The sequence below is a fragment of the Lepidothrix coronata genome, unplaced genomic scaffold, assembly GCF_001604755.1.
Source record: "Lepidothrix coronata isolate B3197 unplaced genomic scaffold, Lepidothrix_coronata-1.0 Scaffold193, whole genome shotgun sequence".
Lineage (NCBI taxonomy): Eukaryota > Metazoa > Chordata > Aves > Passeriformes > Pipridae > Lepidothrix > Lepidothrix coronata.
Window position 1 is genome coordinate 932,910 of NW_016690373.1, and position 20,628 is coordinate 953,537.

At 38.9% G+C, this 20,628-nt stretch overlaps 1 protein-coding gene across 2 annotated transcripts in view; it reads left to right on the top strand.

The window, feature by feature from the left end:
- Positions 1-20,628, top strand: part of SACS (sacsin molecular chaperone) — a 61,896-nt gene that overhangs the window by 21,974 nt on the left and 19,294 nt on the right. Inside the window, exons 1-7 of one of the 2 annotated variants that reach the window (XM_017831588.1) lie at positions 5,240-5,287; positions 5,516-5,666; positions 8,454-8,541; positions 11,520-11,605; positions 15,423-15,534; positions 16,641-16,787; positions 18,041-19,523. In XM_017831588.1, coding sequence (XP_017687077.1) covers positions 5,286-5,287; positions 5,516-5,666; positions 8,454-8,541; positions 11,520-11,605; positions 15,423-15,534; positions 16,641-16,787; positions 18,041-19,523 — 2,069 coding nt within the window. In that variant the 5' untranslated portion in view covers positions 5,240-5,285. Of the gene's footprint in view, positions 1-5,239; positions 5,288-5,515; positions 5,667-8,453; positions 8,542-11,519; positions 11,606-15,422; positions 15,535-16,640; positions 16,788-18,040; positions 19,524-20,628 lie in introns of those variants that run through there. The other variant, XM_017831587.1, reaches the window with a different exon arrangement.

A 20,628-nucleotide genomic window follows, 5' to 3' on the forward strand; every position in this document is an offset into this window, starting at 1 on the left:
AATTTGAAATCCCAAGCATTTTGTGCTGGTATTTTGTTATCTGTACCATCCAGGATAGAAAACTCTGTGATTCTTAGCAATTCAAATTTGTGGAGTAATGGTTACTGTGCTATAGTTAAGAGTAAGTTTAGGCCCTCTCTTCGAGGACTTAACCTAAAGTAGTCTTTTCCTAGAGGTGGATCTAAGAAAAAATTTTATTTCAGCATTTGAGATTTTGCTCTGTTCTTTATTTGTAAAGAATAAACTGAAACAAGTTTTATAGTTCTTTTAAGTACTTTCCATTAGCATTTGCTTAGTGCCATCAAGGAACTCACTTGAACATTAAAGCAAATAACTGAGAGATCAAAATCATCAGATGAAAATAAGTGTCTATTCCTGGCCTCTGTGCCCTTTGAACTTTTGCTTGTTTTTAGTAGTATTCAAAAGTATCCTGCTCTGTTGATATTTGACATTTAGAAACTCATCAGCTTGAAAAAGGAATAAAATGATGCTTTAAGCCATGATCTTAACAGATATTTTGCTTAGAAGCTGCCAATAAAGGTTTCACATGAGGAATGCAGAGTAAAAATCTGCAGAGTGCAGATTCAAACTCACTGCAACAATCTAAAATAAAATAATTTCATCAAATTACTTAATTTGTGCAATAAATTTTAGGGAAAAAACCCTAGATATTTTGTTTGAATCAAACACTTCACAGGCCAGAGTTGTGGTTTGGTTTTGTTGGTTTTTTTTTTTCTGCTAATGGAGCTATTTGAATAAAACAGAAACTGTCCAGTAAGGGGTGGCTTGCCAATGACTGGCACATGTGTCATCAACAAATGGTAGGTTTACTCTCAAACTTCTTGAAAAGGCATTAGTAAACACAGGCAGAGCAAGCTCCTGGCACTGACTACAGACCAATGCAATCTGTAACTTTTGACTGCCGAGAAATATATACAATGTAATGTTTAAAGCATCTGTTTTTAACACTTAAGGAATTGATTTAAGAATGAAGGCGAGCGCCTGCTGTGTCATGGAACGTTTTGCTTTCATGTTTGGTGTGCACTGTCTCAAATCTAGATGTAGTTGTTGAGTCACTGCTACTTGCTGCCAGCACTGCAGAACACTACTTGCTGTGCTGGAAGCCACTCTGCTGCAGCGGGTTTCCTCTGGCATTACTGACCTAGGCATGTTTGTTTCTTATCACCCCCCACACCCCTTTTGCAGGCTCCATTCCGTCTTTCCAAGCATACCGGCAAGGAAGGAAGGGACTTGCATCCATTTTTTCTACTACTGCAGGCTTATTTTAAACAAATGGAAAGATGAGGTGACTCTGCAACACAGAATTTTCTGTTTTTAAGGAAATGTCACTATGAAAATGGCTTTAATTTCATTTTATAAAAGTACTTTAATGTTGCAGAGACTCTTACAATTTTTTTTTTTATTCCATGTTCCTACTTTATGAGTTATATGACTTCATTCTGAACCAAAGAGAACTTTTGTTTATAGCCTCAGGAAAATATTCCTTATGTATTTTTAAATCTAAATGCTGTTCTGCTTGGAAAAGTGGTTATAAAAATGTTACTATAGGAATTTTCACACATCATATTAAAAAGTTCTCAAATCAGTCCCAACCCTTACATATCTAAAAGTTGGGATTTTTTTCTAACTACCATGACTCCAAAATTCCTAACTGGTAAGGTCAAATGACTTTTTTTAGCATTGTCATATAAAATCATTATTAGTAGTTCTGCATAACAAATTTGTATGTGATACCTCTAAACTTCATTAAGATTACTCAGCTTCCATGTTTTCCAAAGGGATAATTGAAATTTAAAAAAAAAAAGTGTTGGTTTGTTGGTTTTGTTTTGGTTTTGTTTTGATTTTTTTGTTTTTATTGTTGCAAGAATCTGCAAACTGGAATATGTACTCTTTTTTCAGTCAGATAGAATAACTTCTATATAGTCAGTTTTCTAGTATATTTTTATTTAGATATCAGGAAAAATAAGGTTTATAAAGGTCACTGTCATAAGCTGTAAAAAGATAGACTTTGGTAATAGATAACAGGATATGTATAAATCACTCTGTAATAAGAAAAAGATTTATATTCTACTTTTCTTGCCAGATGAATGGCCAGGATGTTACTGACAGAATCAACATGGTAATTAAGGAGCGGCTGTAAAGTCCAATTAAGTTTCTGCAAACAGGTTTCTACTGGAACTGTACTTGGAATACTTCTACTCTCTTCTCTTTTTTTGTAAACTTTGAGAAGAGCTCATTTGCCCCCATTCTTTTGATCTGGTATCAGTACTGGTGTTCATTTTTCTTATCTTTGTTACTGAAATCAACAAATGCTCTTGTTAGGAGACAATGCCACGAAATTGGTAATTTTGGCATCACTGAAACCAGCAGGAGTCTTGCTATCATCAACAGCAACATCTAGACAATAAATAAAATGGGACTGGATGCCAGGGAAGGGGGCAGAATTCTAAGGGTAAGGGGCATAGCACATCTATAGGGACACAGCATGTCTAAAATCTTTAGCCCCAAACCAAAATGTCCTTGTCTGTTCTGCTCGTGGAGAGTTGTCCCTGGTTTACGAACCTTGCCTGACCATTTCCCTTAAGACTGATAGTTACAGGTATCAGTTACAGTAGTTACAGGTCAAAAGTGTGCTAAGGAGCATGACAACAATTAGCGTGGATTGTCAAAGGGCAACTTCAGAACACATCCTAGTCATTCTTATTTTTTTAATACAGTGGTACTAAGAGGAGAAACATCTTGCTTTCATCTGGATGGACAGAAAAAAATACAGACCAAGGACAGAAATGATTAAAAAGTAAAAACAGAATAAAAAACATGCAATAAAGGAGAGGCAAATGAAGTATGTCCAATAGTAAATGGAAATGGGACATTCAATTCTGACAGTGCAAAACAGTCTCTCTTGTAACAAGGGGATCAGATTTATGAGCAGAACAGGTATGGCTATTTTCCAATAGCTCAGGAGTACAACTCCTTTGCCCAGAACCTTGAACCTCCAGTTCTGTATCACCAGTTCTTTCCAGCTCTTCCCCCTCTATAACAGATGTCACATCCTAGTCAGAATCTGTGGTACACAGTTACTTTTCCTCCAATATTAATATTAAATCATCACAGGACATAGTTTGTGAGTATTGTCTTGTCATGTGATATGACATAGATTGGGGAACTTCAGCCTATCACTGATAGCACGATTGTCTGTGCCCCTGAATGCATCCCACCATTTGAGAAGTTTCTCACAGAGAGGTGGCTGACAGTTCAGATAGCTCTGTTTTCCTCCTGGGTCCTCTTCAAACGATTGTTCATGCTTCATAAAATGATAAATCACTCCCGTGATCCCAGGCAGAGAAGAGGAATTAAATTTTGCCAGTGTGTGTTGGTGGTTCACAACTGGTCTGGAAACTATTTTAGCAGCTGATATGGATGGAACTGCATTTGTTTTCAACTCCTTCCATCTTGCCCAGTCATCCACGTTTGTGCTACACCCTTCTGCAGGTATCAAGACTTGAAAAGATAAACATTAAGAGATTAGAACGCAGACTTCTCATTCCTTTGGTATGAAAAATTCTGTGATGACAAACTGTGAAGGGGTTTAACTCTGAAGTTAAAACCATCTTGTTTGTGTTAAAATAGTTCTTGTGTTATTTCTGGTGAAAGCAAGATCAGATCCACAAAATTTCTAGCATTTTCATATAATCCTGTAGAATTCGATAAATAAATATTACTGATCAATGAAATCACATGTTGCAGTCCTGGAAAAACTGTCTACTAACTGTACTGTGTTGGATCCTGATCCACCTGGCTTTTTTAAGCTGCCTTTTTTTCTTAGTTTGATACACTTTCTGAAAACAGATTCATTCTGTCTTTTCCCCCTTCCACAGAAATTCTGTTACCTTTGGCTGCCAAGTAGCAGTTTTAAATCCCTGTCACTGAGTAAAGTCATAACTGTTTTAGTTTAGAAAGGGACTGGAATTAAGGCCCTGTTGGAATGAAATAGAACTGTTGGCTGTAGGTCTGTAGTCTATTTTTTTGCTCAAAGCAGGAGGATCATAAATATTGTTTCAAGTCAGTCATGGCTAAGCCTTCAAATATCCCAATGAAGAGTGCTTCTAGACAACTCATGCTAGTCCTGAGCTCCTCTCTAAATGGCAGGATTTTTTCTGCTCTCTCATGTGAACCTTCCAAGCTACAGTTTGTTGCCATTGTCCTTTGTTAGTTTTCAGTACTAAGGAGATCTCAGTTCCACTGCCTTTGTAACTGCCCTTCAGATATGAAGGATGTTACCATATGGCACTTTATTCTCCTCACTGGACTTAACTAGCCCAGCTTCCCCCATATACTCCTTGTAGGTCACATGCTAGCCCCCTGACCATGTTAGACTGTCTAGGTTCTGGAACTGAGTAAGCCAAAACCACCACATTCTGGTCACAATATCCAAGATCTAGCCTCAACAGCACTAAGCAGAGGCTCACTTTCCTTGATCTACAGGTCATTCTTTCAGAGGGAGCACACTGTTGCCTCACACTCAGCCTGGTATTCCCCAGCTCCTTTGAAGCAGGGCTGCTGTTCAGCCCATCACTGATGCGCAGCCCATGATGTCAGGCATGGAACTTTGTACACAATGAACTGTGGTATTTCTGCTGGCCACTCCACAAGTTTCCCAAAGTGCTCTCTTAACTCACTGGGTTCACAGGCAGACTAAGGCTCAGTTTTCAGGACTGAAAGCACCTTTCTTAAATCTCGAATGATATGACTTACCATACACCCTGTGAGAATAGGGCGGTGTGTATGTCCTATGACAGGCTCTCCGCCAGAGAGCAGAAAAAGTATCTTTCCTTCGGTGTTTTGCCTCCTTGATAAACCATGAGGGTTATCAGCTGTAAATTCTTGTGCTCCCTATAGTGGTGCGTGAATGCTGGGAACTACCTGAAATACCAGCGTGCTTCCCTGCCGAAGGAGGGATGCGAAAGCAGTAGCGCCTCATGCAAAGCTGCAGCCTTTCCCTCACCCCGGGCGAGCGGGCTCTCTCGCCCGAGGGCCCTGGGGCACACCGGGCCGCGGGGAGCCTCCCGCAGCGCCGCGGAACCGGGAAACCCCTCCTGCAGGCCCTCCCGCACCCCCGCACTCACCCTCCCCCGCGGCTCTTGGGGCGGCACTTCCACCCGCTCCCGCCTCCCTCCCTCCCTGTCACCGCCTTGCGGGCCCCACCCCTTCCCCGTCCGGGGAGCGGCGGCGGGTAGCGGTCCTTTGTGTGCGGCGGTGGCGGGATGTGAGTGCGGGATGTGAGTGTGGGCCGGGCCGGGCCGGGCCGGGCGGGAAGGCTGCGGGACCCGCTCCGCTGCTGCCCCTCGGAGAGCGGGGCGGGCACTCGCCCGCCCATCCCTACACCCCGCGGGTTCAGGCGCCCGTCTCGGGCCTCCGGGGTACCCGAGGGGGAAGCGGGCGGGCGGCGGCGCTGCGAGCCCTTTCTCAGCTGGTGTGTGTCTTGTTGCCGCAGGCTGGCCCGGGTGACCGTCCTCCATGACTGCCTGGGCTGCAGGACCTTCGAGCTGCCGCCGTCCGCGGCCGTGAGGGACGTGAAGAGGCGGATCGACGCGGAGGCCGGGCTGCCCCCCGCCGAGCAGCGGCTGTGGCACCGCGGCAGAGAGGTGAGCGCGGGGCGGGCGGGGGCGGGCGGCACCACCTCCGCGGCTGCGGCGCCTCTCGCACCGCTGTGCTGCGGGAAGTCCCCGCCCGGCTGCTGCCGGTGCCGTGCCGGGGCCTCCGGTGCGTGGGCAGAGCGGGATGTGGGGTCACTCGCGGGAAGCAAGGATGTCGAGTGGAGGAGCAGGTGACCCTCACACCGCTCTTGATGGTGCCAGCTTTTATTATCCGAGGTTTTATGTCGTGATTTTTTTTTTTCCCCCTCTGACATTATCCACGTGTTTTATCCTAATTTCTTTGGGGGGAAAGGGCTGTTGTTAGTGAGAGCAGAAATTTCAACCGAGAGTGCTGATGTGCTTGTTCTGCTTTCCTGTCAATCTGGCTAGTTTCAAGAGCAGAGCTGACATCACCGTGAGAGGAAACTGGCAAGTTAAAAATTGTGATCTGGGTATAGGAGAGAGAGTCGAATGAATGAAGGAATGAATGACCTTGTTCTGTTGAAGGCATCAGCCTGGTGTCAGCATTTCAGTACTGCTTGGCATGCTTCTAGCCGTGCTCTTGGGAAATGGGAACTTGGAGATCTTGGTGGGATGAAGTGAGTAGAGGCAAGAAAGGGAGATAGAGGAGATTGCAAATTACTGCTAAATAGGTGTAAGGAGACTTGCAGATGCATAGAGAAGAGAGGGTGGCCTTTCAGTATATAAAGTGAGCTTATAAGAAAGATGGAGAGAGGCTTTCTGCCAAGGCCTGTAGTGACAGGACAGGGGACAATGGCTTTCAACTGGAAGAGGGTAGGTTTAGATGGGGCAAAAGGAAGAAATTTTTTAGGATTAGGGTGATGAAACACTGAAGCAGGCTGCCTGGAGAGGTTGTGGATGCCCCATCATTAAAAATGTTCAAAGTCATTGGATGGAACTTTGAGATCTGATCTAGTTCCTGTTGGTGGGGGGTTGTTGTACTGGACTACATGATGTACAAAGGTCCCGTTTCAAGCCAAACCATTCTATGATACAAGGAAGGATATAGATGTTAGTTGTACTGCTCAGAAAGCTTTTAAGAACCTACATGGGGAACACAAGTAGTCTTTGAGGGCTCAGGTTTGAAACAAACTGCTTGTGTAGTTTGTCTTTTGTTTTCTTGCCTGGTTTTGTGTGTCCTTGATTTGTTCTCTCCAGGCCTTCCTGTTTTTGGAGGAAGAACGCTATATCACTTTCTAAAATTTGTCTGGAAGTGAAGATCTGACTGGCATAGAAAACTTATCTTTTGCAGGGAACAGTCAGTAAACAGACTGTAATAGCTATTCTGATTTTTTTTTTAATATTAAACTACAATATATACGGTAATATGTGGTCTGTACTGTAGCAAATTCAAAAATCCTTTATAAACCTTTGGACTCCTGTTTACTGGGATCAAATTATTTTTTAAACTTCTGAGTAGTAGAGTATTCATCAGTAAATCTTTTTTTTTCCATTGAAACTACTATGTGCAATTTGCAGATATTAAGTAAAATCCAGTGTCTCTTTCTCTCATAGTTCCTTGCAGTATTAAACTATTAATTTTAATCTGTCCAGTGTCCTAGTGTCTGGTGGTATTTTGGTACAAAAATTGTTCCCGAGAAAATGTGGTTACTCTATCCCTTTAACACTTGGTGGTGGGTTACAGCATTCCGTGGGGTTGTTTTTTATTTTAGTGAGTTCTGAGTAGCTTGTATACCCAGTGTCAGCTATTTAATGTCTTGAGACAAGATTAGCACAGGTACAATATTTCTGTAGAAACTTACAATAAACACACTGTTGTAACCACTACTTAAAGTGGTGTAAATAAAAAAGAATATATTTTCTTGCTAGTGTTGTTAAATAATGACTACATACTGTGGACTAGGACTGTCTTTTGCTAATTAAATATAATTGGATTGTAAGCATCTACATCTGTGTAAACACCAAGTGCTTTCTAGTGATTTGTTTTTACCCATTGAAGTGAGGTAGTAGTCCTGAACTTCTCTGTAAACTGAGACTAATGTAATACAATTTCACATAATAAAATTTTTAATATAGTTTTCTATAGATGGAAACTAATATGATTTGGTTCAGTTTCTAATTAGCACAGTGCAGCTGTTATGCATTTGTTGTTGTGGCATGCAGGGTAACATGTCATATATGACTATTTTAGCAACACTTCGTTTATGACTGGGACATGCATGATACAAAACTAGAATTGCAACAAAACCATTATGTGCTATGATTACTAAGTAGTTTCCTCAATGGCTGTTAAGGAATATGTTGCTTAGTTTGCCTCAGTTTCTTTATGATGTTCCTGGTGAGTCCATTTGATGTTGGACTACATGACTTTCAGTGGGCCCTTCAACCTTAACCGTTCTGTGATAGGTCTGCGTGTAGAGGTAGTGGGGACATGGGACTTTCGTATTCTTCAGAGGTGTTTCTGTGACATACTTTTGTCTCTACACATTGTGTATTGACAGCTGCTTTGAGCTGATACTGTTTAGTTTACAACCCCTCTGAAATTGCATAAGCATATGTACTCCTGTGGTACCCAGACTATGTACTTCCTGTATGTTTGTTTTCTTTATGGGCATGCACCTTAGAACAATAACTGCTTTAGTTGTATGCTTCTAGAACTTCCCAGAACACAAAACTTTTTCAAATGTAAAAACAGGAGGCCATGGCTTGCTCTTAGTATGCTTCTGTGGGCATTTTTTTCTACCTGATTTGTTTTGGTCCTGTTACTAACAAGCTGAAACTTCTGGTCAAGATATGTCTTATTTTGTATTTCAGTTGTCTGATGGTATCAAGATTGTGGATCTTCAGAAGTCTCAAAATCAAATTTTTTTGAAGCTTCAGTCAAAAGGGTTGAAAGGAGGAGGTATGGAAAATATTTGTGTTTATAAACTGAAAGCTCAAAGCATTTTCTAATGTAATACAAAGTTAATTAAGTTTTTGTCTTCTTTAAATGGGAAGCAATTATTTTTCTGCTTCAGGAAAACTAAACTTCTCTTTATAAGTGCCTTGATGTTTAATTTTTTTTCTTTGTAATGTGTAGAATTTAGATTGTTGCCATCCTTTGGAATCAATAAGACTTGTCTTTCAATAACGTAATAGCTGCCTTATCTCATATAACATAAGCTAAATACTTGAAAGCAAGAGAGATACCAAAAGTATGTCTTTTCAATAACCACCATGTAAAAAAGCTCTTGATTTCTTGTGTAGTTTTAGGTTTTTTTCTTTTTGATTGTTTGTTTTTCTTTTGATTCTGCATATTTAGTTACATTTTTATTAAAAAAACCCTACAGGTGTATTACTTTGTATGGTGTCGTTACCTGATTATCTTCAGAAATGCTCTAATTAAATCTAGAATTATTATTTTACTTGATTACTAGCATTACTATTCTTCTAACAATAACTTTATTGTAAGGCAATGAAATAAATACTAATGGGATGGTAGGATGAAGAAAGAAACCCTTCTTTTCCTGCAGATATTTTATTTTGTGTCACAAAATGTATTCCTTAACCTGTGCAAGCCATGAATGTACTGGATTATGGTTTTCTAGTGGCAGAGGGAAGTTTGTATATTAGCCAAAAGTCCATGTTCACATTCTTTAAAACTTGAAGTGATTAGAAACCTACGACAATGGACTTCACGGTTCTATGACATCAAACATTTTTCTTTCTGTCATTCTCAACTGTTTGCTCTGAATATGTTTTGCTATGTGTAGGCTGTGATAGACTAAGTAAAGAGTTTTATTTTCTGCTCAGAGCTGTTTTTTGCCATGCAAGTATATGGAGAATATAGTGTAGTAGCCCTAAGAAATTTTCATGGGAAAGAAAAACTGTTGCTGTTTTTTGTACCTATGAATGGAGTATTTCACTGTGAGATTTTCTAAGCAGATAAGCAGTCTGTGTCTAGATAAAGTGCTTGACTTTTTCTGGTCCACAATTCTCATGTAAGTCAATTTAAAAGATCTGAAGGCTTTAGTATCAGCCTTTTGTGTTTATTCTGGAGTCTTTCATTTCAGAGATTTTTCCCTACAGCAGATGAATCGAGAAAGGCCCTGAATTTCTAACTTGGAAGTGCGTGGTCAGTAGGACCAAGCACATTGATTGCTGAAGTACTCTGAAGATCACCCATGTCTCCTTTGTGTTCATTCATTGCTGGTGACTGTCAAATAATACATAATCTTTTCATATGATGACAGAATAATTCATGTTGGAAGGGACATCAGGAGGTCTCTACTCCAGCCTTATGCTCAAAGCAGGGTCTTCTCTGAGGTCAGACTGGGTTGCTTGAGGATTGATCTGTTTGAGTTTGGAAAGCCTCAAAGGATGGAGACTGCACAAACTCTCCAGGCTCCTGTTCCAGTGCTTGACTGTCCTTATGGCGGAAAGAGTTTCTCATTCAAATTTGTGGAACTAGTTCTGTGTTAAATATAACCAGCTCTAATATTTAAGAAAATTCAGTTCAGCCTTTGATTGGATGAAGTAAATCATGATCTCTAGCCAGAGTAACTGTTGTGAACATGCATAGAGCAGCTCTGCTCTTAGATTGAACAGAGAAGAAAGTCTACGTTCAGCCCAATCACTTGAAAATTACTTGTCTGTTTGTGTGGTTCCCACAGTGAAATGTGTTGTTTAAACGCATCCAGCCTGCCCAGCTTAGATTTAGAGAAGATCAGCTTTTTTTGATTTTAGATAATTTCTCCTAAGAAAAGAAACACCCAAACTTTCCTACTGTTTATCAGTTCACTTTCTTTCAGAAGTTTGCATATTGCATGGTGACTTTCATATACTTCCGTATACTGTAAAAATAACAAAAGTTATAAAATACTTCACACACTTTCAGCTGTGAGTTGCAATTTCTTGCATTTTTTTCAGTTGATGCTATTAAGGTACCTTAAAGACTGACACTAGAAAATTTTAAAGACAAAATGTTTGGTGTTTTTCCTGTTTCTTTCTCAGCAAATAGAATTCTTTATCTGTCCCCTTTTTTCCACACTACTTTTTTTCCTAGTGTTTTATTCCAGAATATATAATATATGTGCTTTTGAATCTATGTAATTCATAAACACATATATATGCAGAAGGGAGGGAAAGAAAGAGAGAGAATAATTACTTGTTAATAACTTCAAAAGGAAGCCTCATTAGATGCTTTCTGTGTGGAGATTGCATCAGTACTGTTTGTTTGAAGCACATATTTTAGAGGTTTGGTTTAGGGAGCTGCTCTTTAGTCTCAGACTGGAGTTTGAATTGAAGAGTATTGAGCTTTTTGTTTTGTGATAAACTCTTTGTCTTGGAGCAGATGTTCATTATGCTTGGACTCTTGTCACTCCAGGGTTAAGCCCAGGCAACACCAAAGCTATCACAAGGCCCATCCCCATGGGGTGTCAGAACAGGAAGTGTATACTAGACCCAAAACGTTCTGTGCCTGTATGTAGCTGTGAAATCACTAGAGATAAAAAAGTTAGAGCCACTACTGCCCTGGAATACTATCATGCTACTTAAAAGTAGTAGTCATTTAGAAATTGCTACCTTTGGACATCAAGCAGCTGGAGTTGTGGTGTAACTGTTGCAAAGACTTGGCCCCCAAATTTATTTCATCTAGATATGAAACAGCATGTTGACCATCAGCATCAAGACTGCTATTTTGATTTTTTTAATAGAAAGATTTATAATGTAGTATTTTCACAGTTGGTTTTGGAAAGGCAAGATTTTACAGTAACAGGCCTGGAGCAATTTAAAGAAATTATTTAAGTTCCCAGTAATTGTTTAGGATTTTTTTTTAATCTGAAATTAAGTGCGTAGTTGCATAATACACAGCTTATTTTTTTTGTTACTTGTTTGTTTTAGGTCGTTTTGGACAAACAACTCCACCACTTGTTGATTTTCTTAAGGATATATTAAGAAGATACCCAGAGGGAGGACAGATTCTTAAGGTATATGACAAATGGTATTTTTAGCAGTCATTTATTTGTAAACATTTATTGTAAACATAATGTAAACCTACATTTAGCAGTCACTTATGCATGGCATAATACCATTAGTTTAATGCTTTCCAGTGAGTCTTGACCTTGTTGTATCTCATTACAGTATAGGAGATACATGTTTCTAGTACAGGAGATACATGTTTCCATTTCTGTGGGCAAGGCAAAGAGAGTTATGTGTATTATTTCTGTGGGCAAGGCAAAGAGAGTTATGTGTATTATGTGTGGGCTTGTTTTTGTTTTTGTTTTTTTTTTTTTTTAAATGTTTCTGAATTTTCTTGTCAGAGATGCCATTGTAATTGATTTTAAAAAACGAGATAAAACACAGATGTAATTAAACTGGAGACTTCATGATGTATTTCACATGAGCAAGCTTTCTTACATTGGAAATGACAACATTGATTTAAGCACTAAAAATTGTGTCAGTGAAAAGAATGGTGAACTGGTAGAGGGGAGTTCACCTCACTTTACTTTAGACATGGCTGGAGCACCTCTCCTGTGAAGAAGGGCTGAGGGAGTCAGGGTTGTTCAGCCTGGAGAAGGCTCTGGAGAGACTTTGTTTTGGGCTTTCAGCATACAAAGGAGGCTTATAAGAGAGACTTTATATCAAGGTCTGTAGTGACAGGACAGGGGACAATGGTTTGAAACTGAAAGAGGGCAGGTTTAGATTAATAAGCAAGACAGTTTTTAGGATGAGGGTGGTGAGGCACTGGAGCAGATTGCCCAGAGAATTTGTGAATGCCCCATCCCTGGAAGTGTTCAAGGCCCAATCTAGTGGGTGGCATCCCTGCCCATGGTGAGGGAGTTGAAACTAGATAGTTTCTTAGGTCCCTTCCAAAAAACAAGCCATTTTGTGATTCATTCTGTGATTCTGTTGTCTTCATAGGTCCCTTCCAACCCACATAATTTTATAATTCTATGGTCTCAAAAAATACACATAATTCCAAATGAAGTCCCTCTGTGGGAAAGTCTAGGACCTGTAGAAGGTGATATGTGTGATTTATCATAGCTTCCTATGCTAATGTCTGAAAACAGCAGTTTGATTTTTTTCCTTTTTTAAGAACATCTGGAGTGATTAGTTCATAGCTGGATGTTAAACTTCTCATTTGGCATGCTTTATCACATTGGTGGTAGGAACTTGGTTTCCTTAGTGTATGGGAATACTAGGTTCTAACTAATGAGATTTAGTACAGATATATATATTTATCTATATGTACATACAAAACACACAAATACAAATGTTGATAGATAATGATAGTTCCTGATGTCTCATCTTCTTTGCAACCACGGAACTGGAAGCTGATTATGTTTAGTGGGAATGCCAAAGATAAGCATATCTTCAATTTTGGCAGACTGCCTCCTGGATATGTTCTGAGCAGTGTCTGTATGTAGGAGGAGTGCTTACATTTTTATTGTTTCCCAGTACTAGGTACATCTGTAAGAAGCATTTGAATTGTGAAGGGTTCAGACCTGCTCGACAATTTAAATCCAAATTTTCATTCCAACATGAAGAAATAAGATAATGTCTTTAGAAATCAGATGGGTAAATCTAGAAGTAGAAATTATCCTATTTTCATGGTTTACAATTTAGAGCTAAAAGATTGTTAGGGAGAGATTACTACTGGTAATTTTGCTGGTACCTTAAAATTTATTTCACTGTTTCAGTTCTTCAGATACAATACTGTTACAGCTGAATGTAGCAGATACCCCGTTTGCCACAGCATGAATACAAGTCTGACTACATGGTGGTTTCCATACTTAGTATTTAATATTTCTGGAGACTTTGGGCTGTCTTTCTGTATTTCAGTGAATGACTGCCATGATTGTTCTTTTTTAAGAAGAAGAGTTGCATGGGTTTTGTAATTAAATAACTTGTAGTGGTTCTTTAAAAATTTATTATTTACACTCAACTGTGGGTATATTTCTTGCCATCTCATAATGATTCAAATTTATGTAGAATTGACAGTATAAACAAAACCCAATATATTTTAGTTACTTAAGTGATATGCATTTGTGGTGGCTGGATGCCAGGTGCCCACTTGACTGGGCGCCAGGTGCCCACCCGGCCTCTCTATCATGCCTCTCCCCAGCCAGACAGGGGAGAGAGTAAGATGGAAAACAACTTGTGGGTACGGATAAGGCAGTTTATTAAAGCAGAAGCAAAGCGAAAGCTTGCATGTGCAAAAGCGAAGCGAAAGATATTTATTCTCTACTTCCCATGAGCACCGATGGTCGGCCACTCCTGAGCAGCAGGGCTTCAGCACGCATAATGGTTCCTCAGCAGGCAGCCATTGGAGGCAATGAATGCCTGCCTTCCTGCTCCTTTCCTTAGCTTTTATGTCTGAGCTGACATCATATGGTATGGAATATCCCTTTGATTAGTTTGGTTCAGCTGGCCTACTTGTGTTCCCTCCCAGGATCTTGCCCTCGATTGAGGAAGGAATGTTACAGTGCTGATGCTGTGCTCAGCAGTAGCCAAAACACTGGTGTGTTATCAACCCTTCTAGCTACCAATGCGAAGCACAGCACTGTGAGGGCTACTATGGGGACATGAACTCAACTCAGCCAGTCCCAATACAGCGTTGTAGACTGAACATACTTTCACAAACTGTAAAATCAAAGGGTTATAGCTTTGAAACCAGATAACAGTGAGCTTATTTTACTCTCAACAGTCTATTTGAATGCAACCTAATCTGAAATACCTGCTGCTAGTTGATGCATATTTTAAGTAAAAGTTCATCTTGCTATGAAGTCTTTTATTTTTTATGCATAATCAAATGAAATTTATGGTTCACAAATACATTGCATGTGATATATCCACATAACTTTTCAGTTCAGCTGAACTGCCAAGCTTGCATACACCCACATAAACATACACACAAGTGTGTTGTGTATGCGTGTTTATGTGCCTAGAGCCCTGATACACTGTGATGATTCAATGTAAATTGTGTGAAGCTGTAATCCTGTAGGTATTTATAATCATACTTATGTGTCTGCTATTGATGAAAATAGGACTGGATAGGCATATTTTATTAATAGTCATGTTTACAGAACTAGTTTGCTGGCATTTTTGTTTTCCATAGTTGTCACCACTATTAATACTATTTAACAAATACTCAATCTTAATATAAGCCTCTTTCCAGTCTGTGGGTTTCATTTGACAGGTGAGCTGCTCTGTTGGCTCATGACTGAGAGAGTAACTGGTCAGAACTGTTCTGCAGCCCTTTGCTGGAGGAGTTTTAGAAGCACCGTGGCTTTTCAGTGGTTGGTTCATACTGTGAAATGTTAACTTGAACGTAATTCATTTGATATAAAGAAGAGTGCTGTGCATTGCCTTCTTATGACTTGTTGCTTCTCTATTGTTGTACAGCTGTTTTTGTGGGCTTAACAGTAAACTTTGATAAATTAAAAAAAAAATCTTTTTTTCTTCTCACAAATTTATTGTTTTGAGACTTGTACAGCTCTGATTCAGGATAATATGGTAGTAGAAACAGTTTAGTAGCTTCTCAACTTTGTAGCTGCTTCTGTGTGGTATTTGAGCTCCAAATTCAAATCATATTTATAGTATTTGTCTGAATATTCATTTTATAATGAAGCCTATTGTTGTTCAGATAAACTGAATAAAATTATTTTGGTTGAAAAGTATGAAAATGATTACACTTCAGATAATCGCTTATTATTTTCTACTGTTTAAGTTAGAAAGCCATTGCTATAATATGTCCATCATTACTGCATCATACTTTGTTTTGTTGTTTTTCTTCTGCCTCAGGAACTGATACAGAATGCAGAAGATGCTGGTGCCACAGAGGTTAGATTTTTATATGACGAAACTCAGTATGGAACAGAAACTTTATGGTCAAAGGACATGGCACAATATCAGGGTAAAAATAATTTTTGTAAAATTTGGTCATTATTCTTCAATATGCATGTCAGTTGGGGTCAGCTGTCCTGGCTATGTCCCCTCTCAGCTTCTTATGCACTCCCAGCCCACTTGCTGTTTGGGTCTCATGAGAAGCAGAAAAGGCCTTGGCTCTGTATAAGCCCTGCTCAACGATAACTAAACCAGCCCTGCGTTATCAATGCTATTTCCAGCACAGTAGCCTCCAGCTACTGTGAAGAATATTAACTCTATCCCAGGCCAAACCAGCACACCAGTTCTTAATGTGAAGATGACCCTAGCCCCTTACATTTAATCATTGCCCTGGCAGATCTGCTTTCTTCCCCATCTCTTATTCTCCTGCCCCTGTACCAGACTTTCCTCCATGCTACCTGTATACTGCAAATTCAGTTTCTTGCTACTCTAAGGTTTTGATATTATCTAATATGGCTTTTTGTGATAAAGGTCAGTTATGTATTTAACAAACAAATTAGTTTGCATAATCATCCCAAAAGGCTTTCAGTTGTGATTTGAAGATTTCAGTGATGGATGATCCACTACTATTTGCTTCTGGCTTTTTTCAGTTATTAATCAACCTTATTATGTCTTCTAATTTGAATTTGTCTGTCTTACTTTCTAGACAGACAGTTATACCTTGCCATGTATTCTCTTCAAGTGGAGGTATTAGTAGACTGTGATTAGTACATTTTTCAGATATCTTTTTGATAAACTTAACAGATTGAATTTAAGCCTTGTATTACATGACACTTCTTTCAGAAGTTTTGTTGTTTTCAGCTTTCTGGTCAGTTTTCCAGAATCATTCTTTTAAAATGTGGACACCAGAATTAAATACCACATCAGAATATAAATCTAACTACCATATACAGAGGTATATCCATTTCCTTGGTTTTGCTTTTGCTGCTACTCTATACGTCCCTTTCATTACCAGGTGTAATTCGGTGTCAGCTTAAGTCATAGCTTCCCCAATTAATTTCCACATGCGTACTTCAAATAAATGCTTTCTCAGTCCTGTGAGTTCATTTCCTAGAAATTTTAAACAGTAAATAGTTTTATTCTGTCATCTTTTTAACACTTGCCTATTTATTAAAGGGCCAGCATTTTATGCGTACAATGATGCAATTTTCACCCCGGAGGACTGGCATGGTATACAGGAAATAGCAAGAAGCAGGAAGAAAGATGATCCTCTCAAAGTTGGAAGATTTGGAATTGGCTTTAATTCAGTTTATCATATAACAGGTACTCTCAGTAGTTACTTTAAGATGAAAATGTTGAAGTTTTAAATTGTTTAATTACCTCAGATATTCATCAAACATTTAATATTATCTCTTTAGTGCATTTTAAAATTAGATCACTGGCTAAATTCTCTTAAGAAGCGTTCCTGTTCTAAAATCTGTAAGGTATCGTTTTGATTTTGAAGGTTTTTGGAGGAGATTGTTTGTTCTAGTAGCGTCATTATGTCATTATGTACTTATACTGAAAGGAACATTCCTTTACACTGGTATTTAAGTTATGCACTGCTGCTCATTTTGTAGAGGCCCATAATATGGAGTAGCTATAAAAGTAGAAGTGTGAAAGTTCTCCTTACTAGACTGAAAATTTTTTGCAGGTTTGTTGTATAATAAGCAGAAATGCTAGAAAGGATATTATGTAATAGAGGTATATACACATTTACACTTGAAAGAGATAGTACATACTGTTTCACAAGTTGGTAATATTCAGTCTTGAAACCTGTTATTCTCTCAAAATGTTTTACTGCTGTACAGAAGCAGCATAAATTGTGCTTACACTCTGCATAGTTATAATAGTATAGGATGAGGCAATTTTTGCTGAAATAACATTTTTAAGTTGCAAAGTGAGTTTGTAAGACACAGGATATTTTTTAACAATATTTTACTTAGCTGAACATGAAAAAAATTAATACATTCAGTGGTTTGATAATTCTGGAAATTTATGCTTTTAAGTGTACAGGATTACTGTTTGCCAGCCTTTGAGATGTTCAAAGTAGGAATCCAATAGAATACATATTTAGTAAATTAATTTGGTTTTATTTTTCCTTGAAAATACTGGAAACATAAAAGTATAGAGTCAAAAGAAATTGTACTTTCCGTTGCTCACTGTCTGCTAGAATTCAAATAGTTGATTGAGTATTTATATATTTAATTGCATAATAGGAGTGTGCTTGTTTTGTCTTTGTCAGTAAGCACAGAGTTATCAGAATGTTATCAGAATGATAGAATCATGTAGATGGGAAAAGACCTCTAAGACCATTGAGTCCAACTGTAAGCCTAATGGTACCAAGGCCACATCTGCCCATCTTTTAAATATCTCCACAGGGATGGTGACTCAGCCACCTCCCTGGGCATTATACTCAGTTCAACACAGTTTTGTAACGTTTTTGTCTTGCCCTTTTAAAAATTTGTTCCTTAAGACTGTATCTTTAAAGTATGTTGTTTTAGGATTATCAATAATTGTTGTTTTTATGTATACAGATGTCCCTAGCATTTTCAGCGGTGACCAGATTGGAATGCTTGATCCCCATCAAACCCTTTTTGGACCTCATGAGTCAGGCCAGTGTTGGAATCTAAAAGAAGATAGCAAGGAAATAAATGAACTTACAGACCAGTTTGCACCGTTCATTGGTGTATTTGGCAGCACTAAGGAAACCTTTAAGAATGGAAACTTTCCTGGTACCTTTTTTCGTTTCCCACTTCGTCTGCAGCCTTCCCAACTGAGCAGCAATGTTTATGACAAACAGAAGGTTTTGGAGCTGTTCGAATCCTTCAGAGCAGATGCAGACACAGTATTGCTTTTCTTGAAGAGTGTTCAAGATGTTTCGTTGCATGTTAGGGAAGCTGATGGAACGGAGAGGCTGGTTTTTAGAGTAACTGCCAGTGAGAACAAGGCCTTGAAACACGAAAGACCCAATTCTATCAAAATCCTGGGAACTGCAATAAATCAGTATTGTAAGAAAGTTCCAAGCAATAGTATAACTTGTGTGACATACCATGTAAATATAGTTGTAGAAGATGAGAGTGTTAAGGACGCACAGAAAACATCTTGGTTAGTATGTAATTGTGTAGGTGGTCGAGGAATGTGTACAGAGCTGGATTGTTTAGCTGATGACTTGAAATTTGTTCCTACTATTGGAATAGCCATGTCTTTATCAACTAATGGGGAGGAAAATGGAGCTGTAGCAGACTTTTCAGGAAGAGCATTTTGTTTTTTGCCTTTGCCTCCAGGTGAGGAAAGCAAAACTGGACTCCCTGTTCATGTTAGTGGTTTCTTTGGTCTCACAGACAATAGGAGGAGTATCAAATGGCGAGAGCTGGATCAGTGGAGAGATCCAGCAGCTTTGTGGAATGATCTTCTTGTGGTAAATATAGTGCCAAAGGCATATACAACCCTTATTTTGGAAGCTATCAAACGAATGGAGACTGAGAAGAATTCAGATTTTCCATTGTCAGCTGAAAGAATTTATAGGTTATGGCCTGATGAGAGCAAAATCAGGGTACCCTGGAAACCAATTGTAGTACCTCTCTTTAAAGAGCTGCTCCAGCATACAGTTATTTACTCAGTGAGTAATCAGTGGATAAAGGTGGAGCAGGTGCATTTTTCTGAAGTAGATGAGAGTTTGGAGTACACACAGTCTGTTCTCAACTACCTCCAGAATTCAGGGAAGCAGATTGCCAAGGTACCAGCAAATATTGCTAGTGCAGTGCATCTTACTATTTCTACTGCTAAAGCTGTGAAAAAAGTCACTCCTGCTGTAGTACGGCAAGTGCTAAGGAAATCTGGACACAGTGGACCTGCTGAAGAAAAGCTTCATCTTTTAGAATTTGTGCTTTCTGATGGAGTCTACAGTGAACTGATTGGATTGGAGCTTTTACCTTTACAGAATGGGAATTTTATTCCTTTTTCCTCATCTGTGTCAGAACAGGATGTAGTTTACATAACCTCAGAAGAATATCCCAGGTATGCTTAATATTTGTAATACTGTGGGTTGGGTTTTTTTAAATTTGTATGTTAAAACAGCTTCAGACTGTTATTCGCTTATCAGCAAACAAGGTATGCAGCAACCTGTATCGTAATGAAATAATGCACAGATAGAACTCAAATTTCTGTATATATATATATATATGTTTGTGTGCATATGTCTCATTTGAAAAGTTTGACAACTATTTGCCATTTTAACTTTATAAAAGAATTGTGTGATCTAGGCTTTAAGGGAATATGTCAGGATACATTTCAAGTTTGCCTTCTTCTGGGAATTATAAATAAGAGGAGGTTAGAAACATGGATACTAGGAATTACATTAAATAAGGTAATGATAAGAGCTTTTATTAAACCTAAAGCTTGAGATTACTTCAGGCTTTTTTTTTTTCATCACAACACTCTTAATTTCAATGAAGGGCTGGTTTCAGGAATTAAGCAGATACTATGATGAAAAGAAGAGGGCTTGTCTTTTACATCTGCTTTCCTTTTGTTCTTTCCAGTCTCTCTCCAATTAGTTTTTTTCCATGCTTATTTCCCACATGCATCAGTGTTCCAATTTAGTTCTCATTTCATTAGACAAAAAAGTTGCACAGACCCTGGAGAGGGGATAGCAAAGAGCAGGCTAGCTGGAATAAATGAGCTTGGGGTCACTGAGGAGAAAGCACAACTACTGCTTTTTATGTCTGTACTGGATTATGCAGATATTAAATACTTGTTAAGTCTGGACCAGTCTCCGAGTGATATCTAAAGAAGTACTGCTTGAAGTCACTCAGACACACCAGAGGCCTTACTGTTCCTCCTTACAAAGTGTTACCCACATGTATGTTCACAATGACCCCTCTTTCTCCTTTATCTCAGAGTTCCACTAATTTCCAAATCCTCTGTTTGAGAGAATGTGACACTTGGTGTGTGTTTTGCTGCATTTACTGCTCTGTGGACTGTTTATTAGGAAGTAAAGGTGGGCTGGAGTGTGCCCAGATTGGTATTATTAAGGTAAAAAGTACTCCAAGTGAGGTCCTTTTGTAAATGGGAGTTTGAATATATATATGGACAGCAGATCTTCAAGAAAAGCAGTTGGATGTAG